Raw genomic sequence first — 22786 nt, 5'->3', positions numbered from 1 at the left:
AAATAGCTATGAAGGCGATTACTTCACCAACTTTACTATTAAGGTGTATTATAGAAATATTTACACGTTTACTATTATTTTAAATTATTTTCACTGTTCACAATTAAAATTGATCTATGACTGCTATAGTCATAATCGAAAAAGAATGTGGAATTCTATATCTTAAAATTTGAGAGTCAGAACCCACAAACTCACCTGTTAAATTGCTGATATACCTGCCCTGTATAAACCCTTGAATAAGTGGCAGTTTGGCCAAATTGCTATTTTAGTTTACTCTCCCCAATTTTAGCGGATGGGCGTATGGGCTGGTAGATGTGTGGATATGTGGGGCGTGGCTGTGGCCATAACGGACCTCAGCCATAATTTAAACCGGCAACGTGTTATCAGACTTAATATGTAATACATTCTGGTGGTCAGTTGGGATCGGTTGGGGAATCATGGGAGAGGAGGAATGAAGAGTGGTTCCAAACAAAGTTGGCCAAATAATGGTTCAACTCCCTTCTCGTTCTCGGCCTATTGTTTCGGATTAAACTCTCTGCTTGTGTGGCTGTATGCGTGCACGCCCGATTTGGCCCTTTTGTTTTGGTTTATTGTTTTTGAAATGCACATAAAATGCGTTCTGCTCTTGTCTTTTGTGTCTCACTGCAAGCATTTGAGGCTCATATTTTATTGATAGCTTGTGGAAAACAGTGGACTGGACTGGATAATTCCCGAAAAATCGCATTTTGTGGCCCAGCATGAATGGAAAATAAGCTTAGCCAGGCCGAAACAATTTAGACCGCTTAAATCCGTTCTGTGGAAAGTAGCCACAATCATAAAAATATATGATAAACTAATTTCAATCATTTTTGCAAGCCATTATGATTAGTCGGGCTTTTTTTTGGAAAAGGACTTAACGGTATTAAAAACATGGAATCAATTGCTATTTTTAAATCCTATTTTAAAACAATATATACAATCCAATAAAAACACTTTTAAATAAGGTATTTTGATCCATATATTGAGATTAAATGAGAAGTTTAAATTTTTTAAGAAATCTCTAAGGTAAATTGAATGTTATTTTATTTTGTATTCATTATAACGTATGTTCTTTGTAGGACAATTTTATAGAGAATTATAGAGAGAAGAAGAAAGTATAGAATGTTCGCAATACCTTCTACTAGTACAGAAGGTTATATTTTAGCATATGATTATGCATTTTCCTGAAAAGTTTAAATTATTATCGTTTAAAATTAAAAAAAAAAAAAAATGCTGTTATTTAACAGCACCGCTTGGCGCTTAACATTGCCACATTTAACAGAACAGCTGTTCAGTGGGTATTCCCCGAAACTGGTCACATCGAATCTGACAAACAGAAGTGATTCATACTAATAAAACAACGTAGATTGATTAAAATCTTCAATTTCCAGTTGCAATAAACTGTCAGAAAACTTTTTTACTTCATTCGCAAACAGAAATCCATCAAGCTGGGTAACGACATGTCTACGAGTTCAATGGAAAGTAAGTGTATACGAGCGATGACGAATTCATTCTCACCCACCCACTATTGTACATATTTTTTTTTTTTTTGGATAGAACATCTCTTCAATCTAAAATTTGCTGTAAAGGAACTGGAACGCAACTCCAAAAAATGTGAAAAGGAGGAGACCGTGGAAAAGAACAAAGCTAAGAAGGCCATCCAAAAGGGAAATATGGATGTTGCCCGCATCCACGCAGAAAATGCCATTCGTCAAAAAAGTCAGGCCGTTAATTATCTGCGGATGAGTGCTCGAGTCGATGCGGTGGCCAGCAGGGTGCAGTCCGCTCTGACAACCCGCAAGGTTACTGGATCCATGGCCGGAGTAGTGAAGGCCATGGACGCAGCGATGAAAGGAATGAATCTGGAAAAGATATCCTCGCTAATGGAAAAATTCGAATCCCAGTTCGAGGATCTAGACGTTCAAAGCTCAGTAATGGAGGGCACTATGTCGGACACGGTTACCACATCGGTGCCCCAGGGCGACGTCGACCATCTTCTTCAGCAAGTTGCCGATGAGGCGGGCCTGGAGCTCAACATGGAATTACCCAGCGGCGTGCAGAGCCAGACGATTGGTGCCTCCACGGCAGTCTCCCAAGAGCAGGATGAGCTCACTCAGCGCCTAGCGCGTCTCCGACAGGCCGAATAAAAGTTGAATTTCCTTGTTTTATCCATTAAGTACCTCCAAAATATAAATAAGAATAGTATCTGTGCTTTAAAATACTCGGAAGCTTTTTAGTCCACATTTTCATTGGTCACCGGTTATTAATTTCTAGGTCGCCTTTTTTTGGGATCTTTTGGCAATGAATGAAATTATTGTAACTCATCGGTTTCCTGCTTTCGCTTCTTTTATGCTAAAAATATGTTTTTATCCGTATTATTTCAAAAACAGATTTAAATAAAGTCTCTGCTTTGACTTTCAAAGATAGTTTTCTTAAGGAAAAACTTGATTTTTAAAGAAGTTATAAAATTATAATGATTTTATGCCTAAATTTTATTATGTATCTTAAAGTTGGTTTTGATATATACTACGTTAAGGTTGTTTGTGGCTGTATTGGCTGTACGATGGAGCTCGGGCTAGTGGGTTGCTTAACACGTTGTTTTCGTGGCTTTTTAGCCGCTGGAATAGTAGAACCAGGAGCCGTGGCCTCCCCGTCGATGGGTTGTTTGTTTTTCGGTTTTGGTCCACGACGCTTCTGCTCAGTTTTTCCTTTCGGATGCGGTGCCTCCATGGGTACTGATCTCCAGTTGTCGCCATGCTTATCTAGCCGTTTCTTTAGCAGCTTAACGTCGTAATCGCGACGCCTGATAATCTTCTTAATGCCGTTTACCCTGGAAATATTATATGTACATAAATAAATATGTAAGCCCACAACTGGTCTTTAGTAATTTGATTTTGCTACCTCATCACACATCGTTCATTTTCCGCTTGTATCCTTTGGCATTTGTGGTACAGCTTTTCCACCATTTCCTTGTAAAGGATGCTCTTTGCGTTAATCAACATTTTATTTATATATTTTTATTATTATTGTTCATTGCTTACAAGTTCGAGAAAATATCGTATAACTAGCTACTAAAAGAGATGCCAGATCTTTTTAATTTTAGCATTATTCGCATTCTTGAATGTAATTATGATAGGGTGATCACTTAAAGCGTATCTATAATGGTTGATATTAAAATTAACATATACTTTAATTATAAAATGTATGTTTCCAGAATATAAAAGATATTTATTTAATATTTTTCTTTAAGGCTACCAGCTGTTTTTTGTTGTCAGAGTGTTGCCATATGAAGTCAGAAACCGGCAGAACCTATCGGTATTGGTGGCAACATTGGAAGGTTTGATAGAAAAAACTTGTCTTATTGCTGTTTTTTGCAACTCGATAAAGCATTAAAGGCATGCCAAAAGAAGCTTCCAATTTAAACGTCTCGGATGTATATTAAATTTTAAAGATAAGCCTTTTTGCATATTATGTCAAATACTGCTAACTCAATCAACATGCCAACAACACCAAGTGCCCAAGGATCCGGAAATCAAAATACCGCAACCAGCCAACAAATCGTTAACAAGTTCCGGGAGATTATTAAGGATCCCAAGAGCCTGGATGAGGCTGTTAACTATATGTACCAGACACTAGTAGATGACGCAGTAGCCGGTATTTTTATTGAGACGCATCACCTGCGCAAAACGGGAAACCTTTCGGCCCTAGACGGCGTGGCTGAAGACTCGACCTACCGCATCTGCGAGATGCCGAACCTGGATATATTCGGAATCTCAACTGCCAAAAAGCCTATGGACTGCACGTGCCCCAACTGTGATCGCCTCGTAGCCGCTGCGCGCTTCGCTCCGCATTTGGAGAAGTGCATGGGGATGGGAAGAATATCATCGCGAATCGCCTCCCGCCGCCTTGCTACCAAGGAGGGATCTAGCACATCCCATCTCCATTCGGGAGGCAATACTGGAGGCACAGATGATGAAGACGACGTGGATTGGTCATCAGACAAACGCAAGAAGAAATCGTCTCAGAGCTCCCGCAACAATGGCTCCAAAAAGAACAACGGGAAAACGTTTTAATTAAGATTTAATTGTAATTTTGATATTGTCATAGTAAATGATTTTCAAATCTATTATATTCTCTACAAGAAATTCTTTTTATTTAAAAGCGAACAACTTTTTGGCACGGTGAAGAGGACTTTACTTGATAAATCTTTGCATTTTTAATATCCCCTCTCGTCAAGTGCATAGACTCGAATATAGTCAATAACTAGTGAGGGCTGCTTCCAATCATTGAGGAATTTCAATGAACTTTTCAACATTGATGGTGTATGTTTGTAAGCTCCCAAGTGCTGCTCGATTAGAATATCAGGGTTAAAGTTTTCAAAACCGCCGACGGTTAAACCAAGAGTCAGATAACACTAAAAAAAAAAAGAAAAAATGTTTTATAAAATTTAAATAATTTTAAAAATTATTTCTGTTCAAGTTACTTGTGTTTGAAATTTTTTTAAAATTTGTTGATCCGTTATTTTACCAATCGACTCGCCGTCAACCTTGAAAATGATCTTATCATGTCTCCAAATGATAGTATAATTGTGAAAATCTTTGGAAAATTCTGTTTCACTTTTCTTGGAAACATATTTATCGAAGCTGCACTTCATGGGTTTATCCGGACATAAATCCCAATGTAAAACACTGCCAAAAAGAGTTTTCCCGCTAAAATCTCTCAAATCTCCTTTCGTTTGCAGCATCTTATTTCCTCTCGAAAATAAACGAATTTGCGGAGATAACTTATCACAAGGTGTGTAGTCGGTCGGTTTCAAAACAATGTCTGAAATATATTAATCAGATTTTATTTTTTTCTGAACCAGTTTATTGTATACTTACTTGGGACTATAAAATCTCCTCTCGGCAATAATCCCCGGAATTCAATTCGTCCATATTTGAAGGAGAACTTTTTTTTGGTGTGAATGCTGGCAGACCCATTCATATCGTGGTCAAATGGTTTGGGCCTACACATTTTATTATGTTGATTTTCTTTGTCTTTACAATCTGGATATGTCAATCTGCACTCTGATGTGACATCTTTGGTGGTGGTGCAATCTCTTAAAATATCACTATTATTCTTCGCAACCGTATTTCTAGTTACAGTTATATTTAACATGTTATTATCAATTTTTGAGTTTTTAGATTCTTTCGTAAAGACAACTAACTCGTAACGACTATCATACAGGTTCCGCACCTCATGCGTCCACAATGAATTATTTATCTCCTGTCCGTCAAAGTTTTCTTCCAGTATGAGTTGACCAGGATTGAAAGTATGGTTCGAAGAATCTTTACTTGGTTTCGACGGTTCGATTATCAAAGATTGTTGTTGACATTTAGACATTAGAGACTCTAGGGATTTATTTGACAACTGACCCTCGGATTTTTTGCCATCACCGTTGTGCACTGTTTCCAGGCTTGTGAATTTTTTATCTGTACCTTCGATTATTGTCCGTATTCGAATTAAGGAATCGGATGTTATTTCATTTTCAAACTCCATTTCATATTCACTATCCCAGGGATGCGTTGCGTAGGTAACATTAAAGGAAACACACTTATTTTTTCGTTGAATTTCCGCTTGAAACATAATGGAAATTACATTCTCTAGCTTTCCGGGAGGAATCGAGAGGAAGACTTTTCTGCCATTAACTTTCACCTCTGGATCCGTTAAAGTAAACGCACTCAAAGAACAAACGAGGCTGACCAGCCAAATTAAGACACAACCTCTTCCCATTTTGTATTAGTGTAGACTGATCACTCTAGATCCAGCTATCAGGCCACCAATGTTATCAAGGTTGATAACCTATAAGTTATAGGCTATAACCCGCGTTATTTTTATACGTGTATTTCCATTATTTTTTGGAATTTTGGTCATTGTTTTTATGTTTTTATACCCTTGCAGAGGGTATTATAATTTTGGTCAAAAGTGTGCAACGCAGTGAAGGAGACATCTCCGACCCTATAAAGTATATATATTCTTGATCAGGATCACCTCCTGAGTTGATATGAGCATGTCCGTCTGTCTGTCCGTCTGTCTGCTTCTACGCGAACTAGTCTCTCACACCCTTCTTTCCTTTGCACGCAGTATATAAGTCGGAACGGCCCGGATCAGCCGACTATATCCTATAGCTGCCATATAACTGATTGATCGGAAATGGCCCAACGTTCGTGTTTTTTAAATTAGAAAGCTGGAACTTAGTACAGATTATATTTTTGGTCAGATTATCCGACCTACCAAATTTCATAAGGATCGGCCGACTATATCTAATAGCTGCCATATAACTGAACGATCGGAAATGACCCAACTTTCGTGTTTTTGAAGATAGAAAGCTGGAACTTAGTGGAGAATAAATATTTGATCAGTTTATTCGACCTACCAAATTTCATTAGGATCGGCCGACTATATCCTATAGATGCCATATAACTGAACGATCGGAAATGACCCAACTTTCGTGTTTTTGAAGATAGAAAGCTGGAACTTAGTAGAGAATAAATATTTGGTCATTTTATTCGACCTACCAAATTTCATAAGGATCGGCCGACTATATCTTATAGCTGCCATATAACTGAACGATCGGAAATGACCCAACTTTCGTGTTTTTGAAGATAGAAAGCTGGAACTTAGTAGAGAATAAGTATTTGATCAGTTTATCCGACCTACCAAATTTCATTAGGATCGGCCGACTATATCCTATAGATGCCATATAACTGAACGATGGGAAATGGTATTTGGTAGAAATATCAACTTTCGTATTTTTGAAGATAGAAGCCTTGGGCTCTTGTTTATAAAATTTTTATTGTAATTAATTTGTTTTATTATGATGTAATCATAAGGATCGGCCAACTATATCTGATGTTTGCGATATATATCCGGTTTTAACTGCAAGGGTATATCAACTTCGGCTCCGCCCGAAGTTAGCTTTGCTTTCTTGTTTTTTTTACTTTTAAGGTAATTAGAAGGGAATACGATTAATTTTATTTAAGTTCCATTTTTTATTTTCAGCATTTTCTTCAAAGTATCGATAGAAATTATAATTTGGTTTGGTATAGAGCATTTTGAATTTTATTTGATATAATTATAAATGTGCTGTGGAAAGTTTAAGACTGAACTTTCTCACTTTATTGACTTTATATTGAAATATTTAAAAATGTATTATTTGCAAAATCGGATTTAATTAGTTAAATTTTATGGATAATCTTGACAAATATGTGAAAAAAAAAAAATAATTTTATTGACCTTTAGTTTTCTGGTTGTAGTTGACCTTTCTGGTGAAATACCCATATATTCGTTTATTTACGTTGAAATACATAATAAACCATAAACATACATATGTAGGTCCAAAAACATTTATAATGTTTTTATATCTCATTCTTATCCGTTGAGTAGACTTTTATGCTCCTAATGCTCAGTTTTGGTTGAACCCACGATGAGGAATTAACATGGCTTTTTATAATCGATGAAATTTTGGCATTGGAATGTACGAAATTGCCTCCTTTTACTATTCGGGAATCGGGAAAATGAAGTTCACCCCCTACCGTCAAAAACAACTGAATGTGGCGCTAAAAATTCGTAAAATGTTAATTTATATAATCATATTTGAACAAATCTGCATAATTACCTCTCCATTTAACGATATTTCCTCCATTATTTCCTTGTTATCAAATATAGCGTAGGTCTGGCCATTCAACTTAAACGTTATACTATCGCTCTTCCAAATGGCAGAGTATGTATGATATCTGTTTCCAAAGTGTTCGTCGCTGCGAAAAAATTGATCTGCCTCGTGGGGTTCAAACTTATCTTTGTCCGGAGATTTTCTCAAAACTCCAGCAAAAAGACTTTTACCTCCGACCTCGTTGTTGGCAGTGTCTTTTAATTCGGAGTTACCCCGCACAATAGCAATGTTGATGGCATCGTTTTCAGTTGCTAACTGCATTCCTGAAAGTTTGAATCAATTTATAAAATAATTCAAAATAATATCTATCATCAAATTACCTGAAAATAAAAAATCTCCGTGGGCAACCTGGGCCTCAATATCAATTCTGACATGCCTAAATTTTGTTTTAGACTGTAGCATTGCAGCTTGAAATGGTGGAAGCAAGTTGTTGCGATAATATCTTTCTTCTTTTTTGTCACGAGTGCCGCATTTTAAATTTCCATCAACTTCATCAGTTCCAATATATGAACAATTTTCCAGAAAGGTTTCTCTAGTGCAATTGGTAACCTTTAAATGCAATGTTTTGTTTTCTATGTAACTATTTTGCTTTGACATTTTAAAAGAAACGCCTTCACGGTAGGGATGCTGGAACCGATGGATCACGTAGTGCTTCCAATTATCCATATTTTTTTCAAAGGAATCGGAGAATAAAAGTTCTCCGCTACATTTAACAGGAGTATTTCCCACTTTAGATATAGATGGAATACACACATTTGGGTCTTTTCGAAATTTTCAGCAACTTATGTCCTGGGAAGAATTTAATGGAAGTTTAATAATTTTCCTGACGGGTTGAGGTGATTTTTGTTTTTCCGATGCTCCATTTGTTTTGACTTTGAATGACCCTATAATTGTTTCATTTTGTTTGGTCTCTAAAATAGCGTCAATTGTGAGTGTCTCATTCAGGAATTCGTGTATAGCCCATGGGTGCACTTCTTTGGAATCGCATTTGTAATCGTAAGATTGACACGTGTCATTCCGTTTGATGGAAAAGAAAACTGACTTAATGTTTTCTTCTAAAAATTATAAAAAAAAAAATTATTTTAATATTTTAAAATTATTTAATGAATTTTAATGAAACAAAACACACTATATGTACATATACATATTTGTGTCAATTAAATTTGTTGATAACGAACATATACATACCAAAAATTATTGAGTATGAAAAAAACATATACATATGTATGTACATATATTTGCGATTTTTTTATTAATCTATTTACGTTCAATTGTTGAAAAAAAGGAATTGTGGTTTACTTTCCTATTCAATATTACAGTCTTACAAAAAACATACCTGGAAACGAAACCCAAGCCGAACCTTGTTCTGTGACGTTCACCAGTAAATTTGGTATATCGTGATATTTTAAACCGTTTACAAAAACGACAAATATGGTAAACAGGAACAGCCTCATCGTCTCGAGATTTAAAAACGGACTGATAATGAAAATTCATTATGCTCTTACCTCGCACTCTGCTTTAACCTATAAATTATAGACACAAACAGTGAGGAACAAAATGACACATACAGTAGAATCCGGCTATAACGACTCCGCTTATAGCGGCCGTCCGGTTATGGCGAATAAAAATCGATGGTTTGTTTGGTCCCCATACAAACTTATATGAAAGGAACTCCGCTAAGAACGTTTCCGCTTTTACCATAATCCGCTTATACCGACGAAATTTTTCGCAATTCAACTGGATATTGTGAAGCTCCGAAAAAAAATATGTACAGAAAATTACATCAAACGACGCTGTAAGAAATATACGTATTTATAGGTGATCGGCACCCTTGCCTGTGTGCGTAGCAATGATACAAAGATTCTTACACTCTCACTACTCTCTGCGAGATAGTCAAAGTGCTATGTTAAATTAAATTTATTAAATTTTTTGGTTTTGATTAAAAAATTGATTTGTTTTATTTTAGAAACCTATTACGAACATGGCAAACATAAAATAAACAAAAAAATTAAAAAAATTTTTTTTGCTCCTTTTGGTTATGGCGTCGTCCGGATATAACGACGTAAGATCGTCGGTCCCTTGAAAGTCGCTATAACCGGATTCTACTGTATTTTTAATCTTTAAAGTATGAATTTTAAATACTCAGAAGCCATAAGAGCGAGAGTAAATGGTAAGCACCACTTTTCTTAGATTATGTATTCAGTTTAAATTAAAATGACATATTTAATTTAGTTCTTAAATATCGGCTATTCCGGCGGATGGTCAACCAGGACCGAAAAAATAAATGTCCATATTCCTCGATTCTTTTTTTGTATTTTCATAAATAAATACCCAAATTTTCATAATCTATTGGATTCATAGCATATTCCTCGATTCTTTTTTTGTATTTTCATAAATAAATACCCAAATTTTCATAATCTATTGGATTCATAGCATATCTCAGCTTTTAAAAAAAAAAAAAAGTCAAAAAATGTAATTTTCATCTTTTTTTTTACTTTTAAAGACGTTTTTATGTTTATTTATTTCTCAAGGAAAACATATGATGTTTTTGCTCTTTTTGTACTAAATCTCTTAATAACAATCTAATAAGACGAGAAAAATTCAAAAATTCATTTTTTTTCTTCTTTTCTTTTCCTCTTTTTTTGCTAACTAGGCTGTGCGTCTTTTTTTCACATTTTGAACTCTCCGGGTCAACAACCCCTTCAAAAAAAAAATATCCCAAATTTCCCTATATCTTACTCGGTGGCATCACTAGGCCGACCATGTCCAACTAGGTGGCATCACTAGGGCCTACCATGTCCGACTAGGTGGCATCACAAGTCCGACTTATTTATCGGCCACAACAGCCACGCTTTCCAACGTCAAATGCTAATAGAAAAAAGGACGATTGAATCCCCTTTTCGGTGCAGACCCATTATCAGGAGGCCCCTCCGGACCCCATCTTCAGCGCCCAACGTGGGAGATGACCCCTAGGACTCAACCTCTTCTTCTCAATCTCGACGTTTGGTGCCACTGCGCTTGGGGTTGTAGGCTTCCATGGAATTTCTAGACGCTCCACCCATTCTCTGCAGCCTCTTCCGACCAAACTGATCGAAGCTCCAGAATCCAACAGACCTTTCACCACCATTCCTGCCACCATGACCTTAGCGTAGGGTCGGGGGTCGATCTTGGTTGCCCCTCGCGTCATTGGCATCACCGATCTGCTTACTCCCTGGCGTTCCTTTTTCCTTCTTCTAAAGCGCTCTCGGATCTTTTTGACTCTTCTCGTGACCATCGTCATTCCAGACAGCTGGTTCTGCCGGAAGATTCTCTCTCTCGCCTCTTTGTACCGTCGCACCCTCTCCTCCAAGCTCTGAATCACCTTTTGTTTCGCTTGCTGTATCCTTCCGGCTTCATCTTGGTTGTCGCGTACGGGTCGGGTTTTTCGGGTTTAGCTATATTAACCCGGCTCACTGCCTCCTCTGGACCTCGGGCTCCTTCGCTGAACGTTGGTTGCCCGTTACCCCAACGTTCCTGTTGGCGTTTCCCTGCCTGCAGTTCGGACATTTTGGCGTTACGGTGTTGGCCAACCCAGACTTGTAGCAGAAGATCCGTCGCTGCGCTGCTTAGCAGTCCATGTAAACGTGACCCTGTTGCTGACAGTTCCAGCACTTGATCACTTTCTGGGGTGCGCCGTTGGTTATTGCTGCAACCGTTTCCTCCGACCTTTTCCTTGCGCCTCCTTCGATTCGATTGTCCAATAAGAATGCACCTCCTCCAGTCTTCCTACACGTCATCCCGAGGCTTGTATCCAGTGGCCATTCGTTGCCTATACCCTGCTCCTCGCTCCGGAATTGGGACCCGTTCTACCTCCTTACATTGGTCGTGTAGGTGTTCCAGGGTGTACACCCGGATCGGATAGACCCACTGCCTCATCGGCTCCAGCAGATTTCGTTTTGCCGTCTTGTTAATCCAATCATTCTCCACTCCTGATTTTATGGATGCCACCAGTCTATTGAGGGCCATGAAATAATCTTCCAGCGACTCTCCCTGCCGTTGTTTTCTTTCCGCGATGTCCTGTATTCTATCATAATCGCTTCTGTTGTCGCAATATCTGCGTTGGATGGCTTCGTTTAGTTCTCTCCAGTCTTGTGGCGGCTTTGTCCTTATTAGTAGCCAGTACCATTCGGATGCTTCCTCGGTCAGCAATCGGTGGAAGTCCCGTAGCAGCTCAATCCATGGCGTCGCATACTACTTTTGTAGGTGTTCTACTCGGAGTACGAAATCCTCCGCTCTCATCGTTCCTGGACGCCCGGAAAACAGACAACCCCACTTATCTACGGGTACATATTGCCGGCGTGTTTGCTGCGATTCCTGTCCCGGGGGTATTCGATACGCCCCTATTAGCTCGCCAAGGAAGCTCCTATTACGGCTTGAACTGCGGGGTCTCCTTTCGGTCTGCTGTGCCGGGAACTCCCAATTTCTATTCCTTTCCGCCCTTTGATTTTTTTTCCGCCATTACTTGGTTACGAAAGACAATAAGATCATTCGGTCCTGGAGCATCTCCGTCTCCTGTTGTTTCCCGCATCTGAGCTCGGTGGCGCTAGTGAAATTGTCGGCTTTTCCGCCTTTCGCTTGTCCTCCTGACGCATTCCTGTACTTGAAGAACCGTCTGCTGACCCTGCCGGCTGATTATTCTCCACCTACGTCGTCATTGAGGACTCGGAGGATCTAGAGGATGGGATCTTTTCCCTGGTTTGCTCTATCTTCCGGATAATCTGCTCGAATCCTGTCCTCGTGCACGCGTCGATCCTTCGATCTACCAACTGGCTGAGATCCACCCTTAGCTGCTCTTGGGAGTGGATGCTTGGTCCAGGCTGAGGTTTCTCGGAATCGCCCCCCTTTGTTGTGCGCTGAGCCGACCGGTCTCTCTAGTATCTGTACCGCCCTGTGCGCCCCCTTCCACTCGGACCGCCCATGGAAGTGTGATTCGGAAGTTTTCTTTCAGATTCGGAGTTTTGGTTAACCTATCTACCCGGAGAACTGTTTTAACTCGCCTAAAAGCTCTATACCTAACTGAATAAATAAAGGATAAATACTAGGGAATACTTTCAACAATATCAATAAATAAATATATCAATAACAAAAATAATTAAATAAATAAATATATCAATAACAAATAAATAAATAAATATCTAACAAAAAAAATAAATAAATAAATATATAAACAAGAAAGGAAAGCTAACTTCGGGCGGAGCCGAAGTTTATATACCCTTGCAGTTAAAACCAGATATATATCGCAAACATCGGATATAGTTGGCCGACCCTTATGGGAATAGGAATATATAATCCAATTTTTTACAATACAAAATCTAAAAAAAGTCCCAAACTTCTATCTTCAAAAATACGAAAGTTGATATTTCTACCAAGTACCATTTCCGATCGTTCAGTTATATGGCAGCTATAGGATATAGTCGGCCGATCCTAATGAAATTTGGCATGTCGTAATTTTTTGCCAAAAATAGCTCTCATGTCAAATTTGAACTCTTTAACTCTAAAAACACCAAAGTTATTCAATTTCCGATCAATCAGTTATATGGCAGCTATAGGATATAGTCGGCCGATCCCGGTCGTTCCGACTTATATACTGCGTGCAAAGGAAAGAAGGGTGTGTGCAAAGTTTCAAGAGGATAGCTTTAAAACTGAGATACTAGTTTTCGTAGAAACAGACAGACGGACATGCTTATATCAACTCAGGAGGTGATCCTGATTAAGAATATATATACTTTATAGGGTCGGAGATGTCTCCTTCACTGCGTTGCACACTTTTGACCAAAATTATAAAACCCTCTGCAAGGGTATAAAAACAATAGAAACAATTTTCCAACTCACACAAATATTATACAAAATAAAATTAAAAAAAGTAATTTTAAATATTTGATCCATGGCTTTTATTCGCTTTGGCATGCTTTCTATTCATTTTTTAATAATATTCTGGGGTACTTGCTTCCACACCGGCTCCACAGGCCTCCAAAGCTCGGCACGATTGCAAGGTATAAATTAAAATACATTACCTTAGAAAAAAAAAAGTCGTTACGATTTATTTTTTCGTTTATACAAACATAAATGGGCGCGTTCTAAATAAATCCAAAAGGTTATCATGTAGAAAGACTTTCAATTCGCATACACTCGTACGAAATCAATAAGCATTGCAGGCTGCTCCCAAGTTGGCAGCCAATCGCTTTCGTGGGCGTGGAACTCGATCTTTGCCAGAGGGTGATAGTTTCTCCAGGGCTTCTCATAGGTCGCCGTACGAAGATCGTCGATAAAGTCTCCGAATCCACCCACAGAGAGTCCCAAAGTGATGTAAAACTTACGGAACCCATGGAAAAGATAAGCCACACTAAATATTTTTAAACTAAGTATATTAACGAAGACTATCTTACCAGCCTATCAAAAGGAGCCATGGGACCACCCTGTTTCCACCTGGGATTTAGATCCAATTCCGCAAAGCCGTTCAGTATCTCTCCATAGATCTGGCCATCAACTGAAAACTGTAGCCCTGTGCTGCTCCAGTCCATACTATAGGTGTGAAAGTCGTTGGAAAAGTGCGAACTCCTCCGCTGGCTGACCAAGGAATCCTCCCTTAGCTGGGCATCTGGAGAAAGGATGGGTCCACCGTACAGTGATCTTCCGTCGACGAGCTTCCCTCGCGGCATCTTCAGCTTGGAGTTTCCCCTGGCAAAAGCCACTCGAAGCTGTCCTGATTCATAGCCCGTTTGGCCGTACCACTCCGTAAGGGGTTCCAGCAACAGGAGGGGCACCATCCAGTCCCCTTTCGGAAATCTGGCCCTTATTTCGATGCGTCCGTATTGGAAGGCGAATGACTCCTTGGTGTTAATACGGGGTACCACTACAGGTGGCATTATGCCACTGGGACCACTGCCGGTGGTTTGCAGCACACATTCTCTGCGTCTGTTGTGGGTGCCTGTACACCGTTCGGAGAGATCCAGCCTGGCATTGGCAATGGACAAATCTGGGCGATAGCTTGACCACAGCACAGGCTCGATCACCAGATTGCCCTCCTCCACCCTGGCTCTTCCATCATACAAAACAAACTCAGCATCTTTGGTGTCGAGCGGCAGGCGAACTTCATGAAGCCAGAGGGAATCATTAAGCTGATCAAAGGTCTCCTGAAAAATAAGCTGTCCTTTGCAGATGGGTCCACTTGGAGCGGGTGAAACCTTTGTCGAAGATGGCTTGCACGGTTCAGGTGATGTAGATTCCACAAATCCTTCAACGTTATTCGATGGATTGCCATCTGTGGGATCGTCATCCTCATGGGACGTACATCCTCTCGGTAGATAGTTCCCTTCCAAATTGCAAACCTGCAAGGGCTGACCCATGTCCTGGTACACTGCCTTTTCGTGCTGTACACTTGTCCACAGATACAGGACATCGTGAGCCCTTAAGGGAACGGACACAAACTCACTTGTCCATCTCCCATTCTGAGGTTTGGTTAACCTCACAGTGTACTGTCCTTGGTTGAAGGATGTAAAGTTTTTGTTGCGATTGGCATTAAAGGCAACCAGTTTCACACCGTTTTCATCTAAAACAAAACATATTTTAAAATCTCTTCAAATTTTAAATAACTATTTACTTTTGTTGCTTTTGTTTTTAACTTATACGAGAGGGCTTCCCCTTCACGAAAAAGCATTTTTATAAATTGTAAACAAACATACATACCTGGTATAGAGATACGAAAGCCATTTTCCAGCAGCTCCACCCTGGGCGTCGGAGTTTTATATCCTTTAATATTGGCAATGGTGATAAGAAGGAGTATACCTAAGCCCAATCCTGGCATTTTTAATCCTCACTTTTTCTCTTTTCTATGAAGAAGATCTAAAGCCTCTGACTCAGCCTGTATCTCTACCTCAATTTGAGACCGGTTTCTGCTGCGATTGCTGCTGAGTCTGGGCGATTGTTTATTTTTGCTTGGCCCCTAATCGCGAATCGGCGTATGTTTGGTGATTCCCGCTCATGTTAGCACCGGCTTCGATCTCGTCTGCTCCTCTGATTAAACAAATCAGTATTTTCGACTAGTGGCGGGAGTCTCAATCTCTCGTTCGACTGACCCCGCTGATCAACCTTAGCTTTCAACAGCTGATAAGCTTATGATAAAGCTTACTCGCATAAAAATATTTTTATTTTTTATCTCTTATATATATTTTTCTAATGAAAAAATATTCCGAAATTCTATTAAATTTTAGGGAATACTTTTTCAGAAAAACCAGTTTTAAAGTTTAATCAATATGCATAATTCAATCGACATGGATTGCAATCAAGCCAAGCTTTGTAAAACACTAAGCTTTCAAATCAAGATTTTCAATCGAATGCAACAGTTCCAGTAGAGAGCTTCCAAGAATTATACGTTAATCGGGTTCTAGTAGTTAGTACAGATTTTAGATTAATTAAAACTGCGTCATGTGGTGGAAAACTCTACCGTGTTGCTGCTGTCTTTTAATATTGTTAATATCAAACTGTGATGAAGTGTTGGCATTTAAAATTCCCGATGTTGAATTTGAAATATTCAGAGACTCAGGATTTGAAGTCTCCATACCAGGTGAATATAATATTTCATGCGAGGTCGTTTCAGTTCTACTCTGCAGAGAATATGCACAGTATTCTATAGCAATATTTAGATTCATTCTAATGATAACCTCTTCCAGATGAGCCTGGCCTACAACGAGTTTTCTATATGTTTCAAATAGATGACTTATGTCCGGCTCTTATGGACTATATTACGAAGGCCGTCAATGGCAGTTGGGTATCCAAACAAAAAGCCTGCGTCCAGAACAACGATAAGCTTCACATTTCATTACTGGTTCAGTACAATGATCAGATATATGAAAAAACAGAGACAAGGGTTATCATTAATACACGTCTACTGACCACCAAGACCTCCCAATCCAGAAGCATAGCATTTCCCTCTGGCGAGGGTGAGTGTGAGGCGTTCCTGAGCCCCCGAAAGGCATCCCAGAAGTGCTTGCCATCCCAAACCATTGTAAAAAGTGGTCGTAAGGTCTGCCAGGGTGAACTGATATTTGAGGACAACTTTTCGGGAATGCATCTTAATAGAAGCACCTGGAAGCATGATATTCGGCAGCGTTTGTATCATGTCGAGGAGGAGCTGGTAGCCTTCGACGATGCGCCCCGTAACTGTTTCCTAAAGGAGGGAGACCTCAACATTGTTCCCATTATGGCCAGTGACGTTACCCAGGGCACGTTTAATCTCGGAGATCGCTGCACAGCCGTAGAGAGTCGGGATCAGGAGTGCAGCATAGCTCAAGGCAGTTATTATAGCATTAAGCCTCCCGTTTTCTCAGCCCAAATACACACCCGGAATTCCTTTAGTTTTAAATACGGAAAAATTGAAGTTCGTGCAAAATTACCCAAAGGAGATTGGCTCTTTCCCTGTAAGTAATAGATAAAATTATTGAATCTTCAAAAATTAATTGTAAAATTCATTTAAAGATATCATGTTGCAACCGGTGTCAACATTTGCGGAAACCCACTATGCCAAACAATTGAGTAAGTAAATTAAAAAAAACAAATTAATTGAACATTTTAAAAAAATTTTAAATTTTAGGAATCGCCTTCGCCAGAGGCAATGCTAATCTAAGGAGCAAACAGAATGAGGACATCTCCGGCAATCATCTTTACGGTGGCATGTTGATCTGGCACCATGGAAGAGCAGTTCAGTACCTTAGGGATCGGATTAGCACGACCCATTATGGCGATGATTACCATAATTATTCCATGATATGGCAACGTGAAAAGATAACCCTGATGGTAGACGATGAGATCTACGGTGAAATTACTGATGGATTGGCTCTTTTCAACGAGAAGTGCTTTATAATACTGGGTGTTACGGTAGGAGGATTTATTAATTTTGATGATGCAGTGTTGGAGAAAGATGTGAAGCCGTATAGAAATACAGAACCCCGCGCCGCACTATCTTTTTGGCAAAACAGGGACTTGTGGTCCTCTACTTGGGGCAAACATAGTTCCATGCTTATAGATTACGTGAGAGTATATGCCGATTAAAACTTGATCACATTTTTCAGGATAACAGTTTCTCTTAAAAATAAATACATTTTTTAAAAGAAAAATCCATGTTGGCAATACAAAACTACAATAAGTTAATAAAAAAAATTGTTAAACAGAATAGACCGTTGTATTGGCTAGTTTTAAATGAATTATCGAAATAAGTATAAAATCATGTGCTCCTTTGAAAAATATGTCATTGTTTTTGGGTTATAAAAGGTTATAGGTTATATAGTTATAACATTATAACACATTTTATACACTTTCATTTTTATTAAGCTTATATTATTTTTGTTCGTTCTTTCGAAAAAAAAAATAATTACCAACGTTTCTGAAAACGCGATAGATTTGAATTTTAGCGCACTCTAAACTCGCATCTCTAACAGGGCAACCCTGTAATTAGCAGCTGTGTTATCGCTAGCCCCTCGATAATTTTCCAGCAGCTGTCATCGTTTTCATTTGCGACTTTTTTGCGGAGAGTGCGTTTTTTCGGAGGAGCAGACTAGCGTACTGGACTGGGAAACGAAAGGCAGGAAAGGAAGTAGCGTTTGGAAATCATTCCCAATTCGAGCAAACGTAGTGAGCAACTAGAAGAATTCAGCGGCAAACCATGCCTTCGGCTGTGACCACCACGATTACCACCACCACCATCACCAGCAACAACAACAATAGCAAGGAGAAACGCGCCTCTGTCAGCTCCATTGGTGCTGGTACGGGAAACGGCGGAGGTAGCGTTGGAGGATTCACGGTAGGAGCAGGCGGAGCTGGATGTGGAAACGTTGCTACCACCAATGGCCAGCACACAAGCAGCAGCAGTAGCGGCGGCAATCTAGCGGCTGCAGCGGTTCAGCCGGCTGACTCGGATTTGGCCAACAACAATGCTAGCAACGGAAACACCAGCAAAACCCTAAAAACTGGTGTATCCGCCGCCCTTGTCGCTTCGGAGCCCTACAATCCGCTAAAGCAAATGCTGGTCATCATCGAGCACAAAATCCGAAATCTGGAGAAGCGTAAGGTAAGCTGGAAATCCCCATTAAAAAGAGTCTAAGACAAAGGATTCCGGGGCAGCATGGCCCACCATTTTTATTTTCATATTCTCTTCGTGTTGCTTTGTTTCGTTTTGCGCGCACACCCCGCCTCATCCCTTACCCATAGCAAATTTTTCGCGACGCCATGTTTTCTAGAGCACGGTGCTACCAGATCTTTTTCAACTCGTCTCTTGTTGCCGGCATGCCCGCTTAGAACTATAGGAAAAATTACGTTGAAACATGTACTATTGTAATATAAATCTCCTCCATACTTTGAACCTTCAATGGTTTGATGATTTTTTCCCAGCCTAATTGGCCTATTATAGGTTCTAGAATATTTCACCCTTGCAAACAACAGCTGTGTTTGAAACTGATCTGGCAACTCTGTATTTCTGCTGAATGTTAAAAGTGCACATTATTTGTTTATATGGGTCATCTAAATATTAGGATATGACTAAAGGAGTGTACATTTTCAAAATGTTGTTTGTCTATTCATTTTAATTGCTTAGGTGAAAAATTCTTTATTTTATTTTTTTGGTTAAATATATATTTTTTAAGTGTGTTCAGCAGGAATCCAGTAGAAATATAAGTGATATCACATTCTTTCATGTTCTTTATGATTCATTCAAAAATAACTGATATGATATATGATTATTTTTCATACAGACAAAACTGGAGTCATATCGCGCCATACAGAGCAGCGGCAAGGAACTGAGCGCTGACCAGGCTTCGGCCGTGGCTAAGTATGATGCGGTCCTGGCTAATCTGGAGTTTGCTCGAGACTTGGCCAAGCAGATGCAACAGCAGTCTAAGGAGGCGGAAAAGGAGCAAAAGAAACAGGCCCGCAAGGTGAGTAATTCAAATTTGGATTTCTTTTTGTAATTGAAAAATAATTTTGAACTTTTCTTTAAAGGACAACCAGGCAAAGATTCTCGCTGAGACGGCCAAGATTCGGGAGGTTCTAGTCATCCAGAATGTGCTCAATTGCTTCAACGATGAACAAGTGCGCAATGATTTCGTTAGCGGCGAGAACGGAGCTGTAAAGCTGGAGACATCCGAATTGGACATCCTGGAGAAATTGTATGTTTCCTAATTTTAAAATAAGGTATTATTTTTTATAGAAACTTCTTATGCAAAATTTTTAGTTGCTTGGAGTCTCAAACTCGTCGCCCGGAGACCCTTGACGATGTCAGCTTTATCTCGACTGCCCAGAAATCCGCTGAATTGTTCGCGTCGACAATAAACGCCCGACCGAAGCCATACGGAGACACTTCCTTTGAGAAGCTGCGAGCCCTTTTCCAGCAAATCCAGGACTGCGGTTACTTGGACAAGTACTACCAGGTGCCCAGTGAGAATGCTGCGGCCAACAGCACGGATAGCGGAACTGGAAGCGGAGAAGGCGATGCCGGAGAATTGCTGAATGATAGATCCGGTGAGCTGGAGACGGAACTGACTTCGGAGCCATCTGCTCGCAATTCGCTGGAAGAGGGCCTGGATAAGCTGCATTTGGGCGGACAGCCGGAACTGGAGCCGCATATTCAGCCACCGCTGGAGCGTCCAGCCCATCTTTTGATCGAGCCGCAGCACCAACGTGGTCCTCCTTTGGAGCAGCTACACCAACAGCAGGGCTTGGTAGTTCAGCAGCCACAACAGCCGCCGCAGGTTTACCAGGCAGCTCCTCAAGCCGGCGGTACTACCACCCCAGTGCATGTACTATATGCTCCTGCACCGCCACCCCAACAACCACCGCACCCTCATCAGCTTCTGAGCAGTCCCGTAAATCTCCAAGCGTTGCAACCAGGAGCTGCTGCGCCCCACCCTCCGCAGCAACAACAGCAGCAGCCGCCGCATCCGCAACACTTCGCTCCCAGTGTGAGGTCCGTGGAGCAAAATTACTTTAAGCAACCGCCGCCGCATCCACAGGCACCGGGCTTGCAGGCACCACCAACGCCGCAACAGCAGCAGCAGTTCATGCAGCAACTGCGTCCTTTAGCGGAGGTGTTGGGCACGGGAAGCTTCCACTTTCTGCAGGACAGCGAACTGGACACTCCCGAAGTTCTGGCCCCACCGCCGGCTGCGAATGCTGGATTGGTATTTGAAGCTCAGCCACAGCAGCAACCGAATCATGTCGAGGAACCACCACAGGCCATACAATCGCTGACCTTCACCAATCAATCGTTTCCCTCGCAGCAACAACAGCCGCAACCCAAACAGCAACAACAGGCACCTCCCCAGCAGCAGCAACTATTCTCCCCAGTTCTCATTCACGAACAACGCCAGCAACAGCAGCAGCAACAACAGCAGCAGCCGATGTTGATTATTCAGCAACCTGTTCCCCTGGGAATCGGCATGCAACCGGGCGATGTTACTTGTGTGTTTCCCTACGAAAATGCATTGGAACAGCACCTGAAGCAGCAGCAGCAACAACAACAGCATCTAAAACAGCAGCAGCAACAACAACCGCAGCCGCAGCTGGATGATCCGTCGGCCGTAAATGCCGCTTCCACTATTGGAGCTGGTGGCGATGTGGTGGAGAACAACGAGTGGAATTCGCGTAATAACGACACCAATGTTGCAGCCACAGCTGCTCTGACCAACGTACTGAAGGGGGAAGCTACACCCACCGCCCTTCCAACCAAGTGGAGCTCTGAGATGAACGCCTTGAGTAGTGCTGCATCTAACGGCAGCAGCAGTAACACCAGTCACAAGCAGGATTGGGCCACACCACGGGATAATAGCGCTGGAGGCGGAGGCGGAAGCGGAAATGGCGGTTATGCTGACAACGAGGGCAACAATCACTGGAACTCGCAGGGCGAGGGTCGCCGTAATTCTGGGAATTACCAGCGGCGCAGCGGTGGAAACGGAGGAGATCGCGATCGGGAGAGGGACAACAGGGATCGTGACCAGGGCGGACGTGGCGATGAACGCCGCAACGGTAACTATCGTTCCCGTCAGTACGGTAACTCGTCGAATCAGAACGGCCGGAACTCTGGTAACAGTGGGGTCTACTTCCGCAACAACGAGTCCGGAAACGGAGGTGGCAACAGCTACTACCAGAACGGAGGCGGCGGCGGTGGATCGTACAACAAGGAGTCGCGCTACGAGTCATCGGGAGGCGGTAGCTATCGTAACCAGCGTGGTGGTAACCAGCAACGCAACGGCAACGGCTCCTTCGGCAGACCGATGGGCGATCGTGGACGTGGTGGAGCGGGAAACCAGGGCGGTGGCGGCTACATAAACCAGCGCCAGAATCAGTCCCAACGCATGCCCCTCGGATTGGAGAACAAAAATTGAGAAAATTAGAAACTGAGCAAACAATACGTATTAACAGCAAACAAAAAACATAAAAATCTTCATGCAACCCATACACACAACCCAACCCATATTAAGAAAATGCAAAACACCAAACAAATCCAATCATCCACATGCAAGTAATGGCCACGTAGACGTACAATTATCGTTACGTTTAACTCTCAACGGAACTCTTATCAAAAGAATCCTTAAACTGTCGCTAGGGAAAAGAAAAGGAAGCAGCAGCAGCATACCGATTCGCATGCATTTTTGAATACAATTATTTAAATAATTATTTCCCTCGATTATATGGTTTATTTGATAATGTATTAATAATAAAACAAAATAGTTGTTAGAAACATAAACAAAAAAACAAGAAAATTACAACTATATACAGGAAACTGAACGCTCTAAGGGTTTCTAAAACTCCCAGACAGTACAGAACTTCGGTAAAATGATACAAAGATGAGCAAAGTACATAACTCGGATCAGTTTCTCTTCGACCGGCATACATATATCTCCTGTTTGGATGCGTTGAAGCTGATGCAGTAACAGATGTCGAGAACGAGGAAAAATAGTATTTATACGTCTTAGCAATTAAATAACAATTCTGAAATATACAAATTAATTACTATTACCTATATATATAAAC

At 40.8% G+C, this 22786-nt stretch overlaps 8 protein-coding genes across 8 annotated transcripts; 4 read left to right on the top strand and 4 right to left on the bottom strand.

Annotated features, from left to right (window-relative positions):
- The first annotated feature begins 1338 nt into the window (after nt 1–1338).
- On the top strand, nt 1339–2239 carry Chmp1 (charged multivesicular body protein 1). Its single transcript, XM_017254270.3, has 2 exons — nt 1339–1500; nt 1576–2239. The coding sequence occupies exons 1-2, from the start codon at nt 1479–1481 to the stop codon at nt 2163–2165; spliced, it is 612 nt and encodes a 203-aa protein (XP_017109759.1). The 5' UTR covers nt 1339–1478; the 3' UTR covers nt 2166–2239.
- A 234-nt stretch (nt 2240–2473) lies between these two features.
- Nucleotides 2474–3111, bottom strand: LOC108134092 (TCF3 fusion partner homolog). The gene is made up of 2 exons (XM_017254272.3): nt 2920–3111; nt 2474–2848 (listed from the first exon to the last, which is right to left on the bottom strand). Exons 1-2 carry the CDS (start codon nt 3018–3020, stop codon nt 2545–2547), a joined length of 405 nt encoding a protein of 134 aa, XP_017109761.1. The 5' UTR covers nt 3021–3111; the 3' UTR covers nt 2474–2544.
- Nucleotides 3112–3320: 209 nt separating this feature from the next.
- On the top strand, nt 3321–4179 carry Sgf11 (SAGA associated factor 11kDa). Its single transcript, XM_017254271.3, has one exon. It carries the CDS (start codon nt 3489–3491, stop codon nt 4089–4091), a length of 603 nt encoding a protein of 200 aa, XP_017109760.1. The 5' UTR covers nt 3321–3488; the 3' UTR covers nt 4092–4179.
- LOC108134088 (gram-negative bacteria-binding protein 2-like) lies at nt 4082–5812 on the bottom strand. Its single transcript, XM_017254269.3, has 3 exons — nt 4899–5812; nt 4502–4842; nt 4082–4432 (listed from the first exon to the last, which is right to left on the bottom strand). Exons 1-3 carry the CDS (start codon nt 5788–5790, stop codon nt 4235–4237), a joined length of 1431 nt encoding a protein of 476 aa, XP_017109758.2. The 5' UTR covers nt 5791–5812; the 3' UTR covers nt 4082–4234.
- Nucleotides 5813–7025: 1213 nt separating this feature from the next.
- Nucleotides 7026–9214, bottom strand: LOC108134083 (gram-negative bacteria-binding protein 2-like). Its single transcript, XM_017254263.3, has 4 exons — nt 9066–9214; nt 8050–8784; nt 7676–7992; nt 7026–7616 (listed from the first exon to the last, which is right to left on the bottom strand). Exons 2-4 carry the CDS (start codon nt 8393–8395, stop codon nt 7416–7418), a joined length of 864 nt encoding a protein of 287 aa, XP_017109752.2. The 5' UTR covers nt 8396–8784; nt 9066–9214; the 3' UTR covers nt 7026–7415.
- Nucleotides 9215–13632: 4418 nt separating this feature from the next.
- Nucleotides 13633–15858, bottom strand: GNBP1 (Gram-negative bacteria binding protein 1). Its single transcript, XM_017231454.3, has 3 exons — nt 15455–15858; nt 14155–15317; nt 13633–14080 (listed from the first exon to the last, which is right to left on the bottom strand). The coding sequence occupies exons 1-3, from the start codon at nt 15570–15572 to the stop codon at nt 13883–13885; spliced, it is 1479 nt and encodes a 492-aa protein (XP_017086943.2). The 5' UTR covers nt 15573–15858; the 3' UTR covers nt 13633–13882.
- A 236-nt stretch (nt 15859–16094) lies between these two features.
- On the top strand, nt 16095–17936 carry GNBP2 (Gram-negative bacteria binding protein 2). Its single transcript, XM_017231456.3, has 4 exons — nt 16095–16331; nt 16438–17184; nt 17243–17299; nt 17358–17936. The coding sequence occupies exons 1-4, from the start codon at nt 16193–16195 to the stop codon at nt 17813–17815; spliced, it is 1401 nt and encodes a 466-aa protein (XP_017086945.2). The 5' UTR covers nt 16095–16192; the 3' UTR covers nt 17816–17936.
- A 111-nt stretch (nt 17937–18047) lies between these two features.
- Capr (caprin family member) lies at nt 18048–22515 on the top strand. The gene is made up of 4 exons (XM_017231455.3): nt 18048–18830; nt 19510–19692; nt 19757–19923; nt 19989–22515. Exons 1-4 carry the CDS (start codon nt 18426–18428, stop codon nt 22135–22137), a joined length of 2904 nt encoding a protein of 967 aa, XP_017086944.2. The 5' UTR covers nt 18048–18425; the 3' UTR covers nt 22138–22515.
- Nucleotides 22516–22786: the final 271 nt, after the last annotated feature.

Source organism: Drosophila bipectinata, chromosome 3L (assembly GCF_030179905.1).
Source record: "Drosophila bipectinata strain 14024-0381.07 chromosome 3L, DbipHiC1v2, whole genome shotgun sequence".
NCBI lineage: Eukaryota > Metazoa > Arthropoda > Insecta > Diptera > Drosophilidae > Drosophila > Drosophila bipectinata.
Note: the sequence above shows the minus strand (reverse complement) of the source record. Positions and strands in the feature narration are given on the sequence as shown.

Bases quoted from the DNA above. Each gene is read 5' to 3' on its own strand.
- GNBP2 (XM_017231456.3), top strand. From the start codon at position 16,193: ATGTGGTGGAAAACTCTACCGTGTTGCTGCTGTCTTTTAATATTGTTA. The intron at 16,332-16,437 runs GTGAATATAATA...AACCTCTTCCAG, and splicing joins ATTTGAAGTCTCCATACCAG to ATGAGCCTGGCCTACAACGA. The intron at 17,185-17,242 runs GTAAGTAATAGA...ATTCATTTAAAG, and splicing joins AGGAGATTGGCTCTTTCCCT to ATATCATGTTGCAACCGGTG.
- LOC108134092 (XM_017254272.3), bottom strand. From the start codon at position 3,020: ATGTTGATTAACGCAAAGAGCATCCTTTACAAGGAAATGGTGGAAAAG. The intron at 2,849-2,919 runs GTAGCAAAATCA...TAATATTTCCAG, and splicing joins AATGAACGATGTGTGATGAG to GGTAAACGGCATTAAGAAGA.
- Capr (XM_017231455.3), top strand. From the start codon at position 18,426: ATGCCTTCGGCTGTGACCACCACGATTACCACCACCACCATCACCAGC. The intron at 19,693-19,756 runs GTGAGTAATTCA...TTTTCTTTAAAG, and splicing joins AAAAGAAACAGGCCCGCAAG to GACAACCAGGCAAAGATTCT. The intron at 19,924-19,988 runs GTATGTTTCCTA...CAAAATTTTTAG, and splicing joins TTGGACATCCTGGAGAAATT to TTGCTTGGAGTCTCAAACTC.
- LOC108134088 (XM_017254269.3), bottom strand. From the start codon at position 5,790: ATGGGAAGAGGTTGTGTCTTAATTTGGCTGGTCAGCCTCGTTTGTTCT. The intron at 4,843-4,898 runs GTAAGTATACAA...AATATATTTCAG, and splicing joins AGGAGATTTTATAGTCCCAA to ACATTGTTTTGAAACCGACC. The intron at 4,433-4,501 runs GTAACTTGAACA...TTTTTTTTTTAG, and splicing joins TAAAAAAATTTCAAACACAA to TGTTATCTGACTCTTGGTTT.
- Sgf11 (XM_017254271.3), top strand. From the start codon at position 3,489: ATGTCAAATACTGCTAACTCAATCAACATGCCAACAACACCAAGTGCC.
- Chmp1 (XM_017254270.3), top strand. From the start codon at position 1,479: ATGTCTACGAGTTCAATGGAAA. The intron at 1,501-1,575 runs GTAAGTGTATAC...TTTTTTGGATAG, and splicing joins GTCTACGAGTTCAATGGAAA to AACATCTCTTCAATCTAAAA.
- GNBP1 (XM_017231454.3), bottom strand. From the start codon at position 15,572: ATGCCAGGATTGGGCTTAGGTATACTCCTTCTTATCACCATTGCCAAT. The intron at 15,318-15,454 runs GTATGTATGTTT...GTTTTGTTTTAG, and splicing joins CTTTCGTATCTCTATACCAG to ATGAAAACGGTGTGAAACTG. The intron at 14,081-14,154 runs GTAAGATAGTCT...GGGTTCCGTAAG, and splicing joins TGGCTCCTTTTGATAGGCTG to TTTTACATCACTTTGGGACT.
- LOC108134083 (XM_017254263.3), bottom strand. From the start codon at position 8,395: ATGGATAATTGGAAGCACTACGTGATCCATCGGTTCCAGCATCCCTAC. The intron at 7,993-8,049 runs GTAATTTGATGA...TCAAACTTTCAG, and splicing joins CGGAGATTTTTTATTTTCAG to GAATGCAGTTAGCAACTGAA. The intron at 7,617-7,675 runs GTAATTATGCAG...ACGAATTTTTAG, and splicing joins AAATATCGTTAAATGGAGAG to CGCCACATTCAGTTGTTTTT.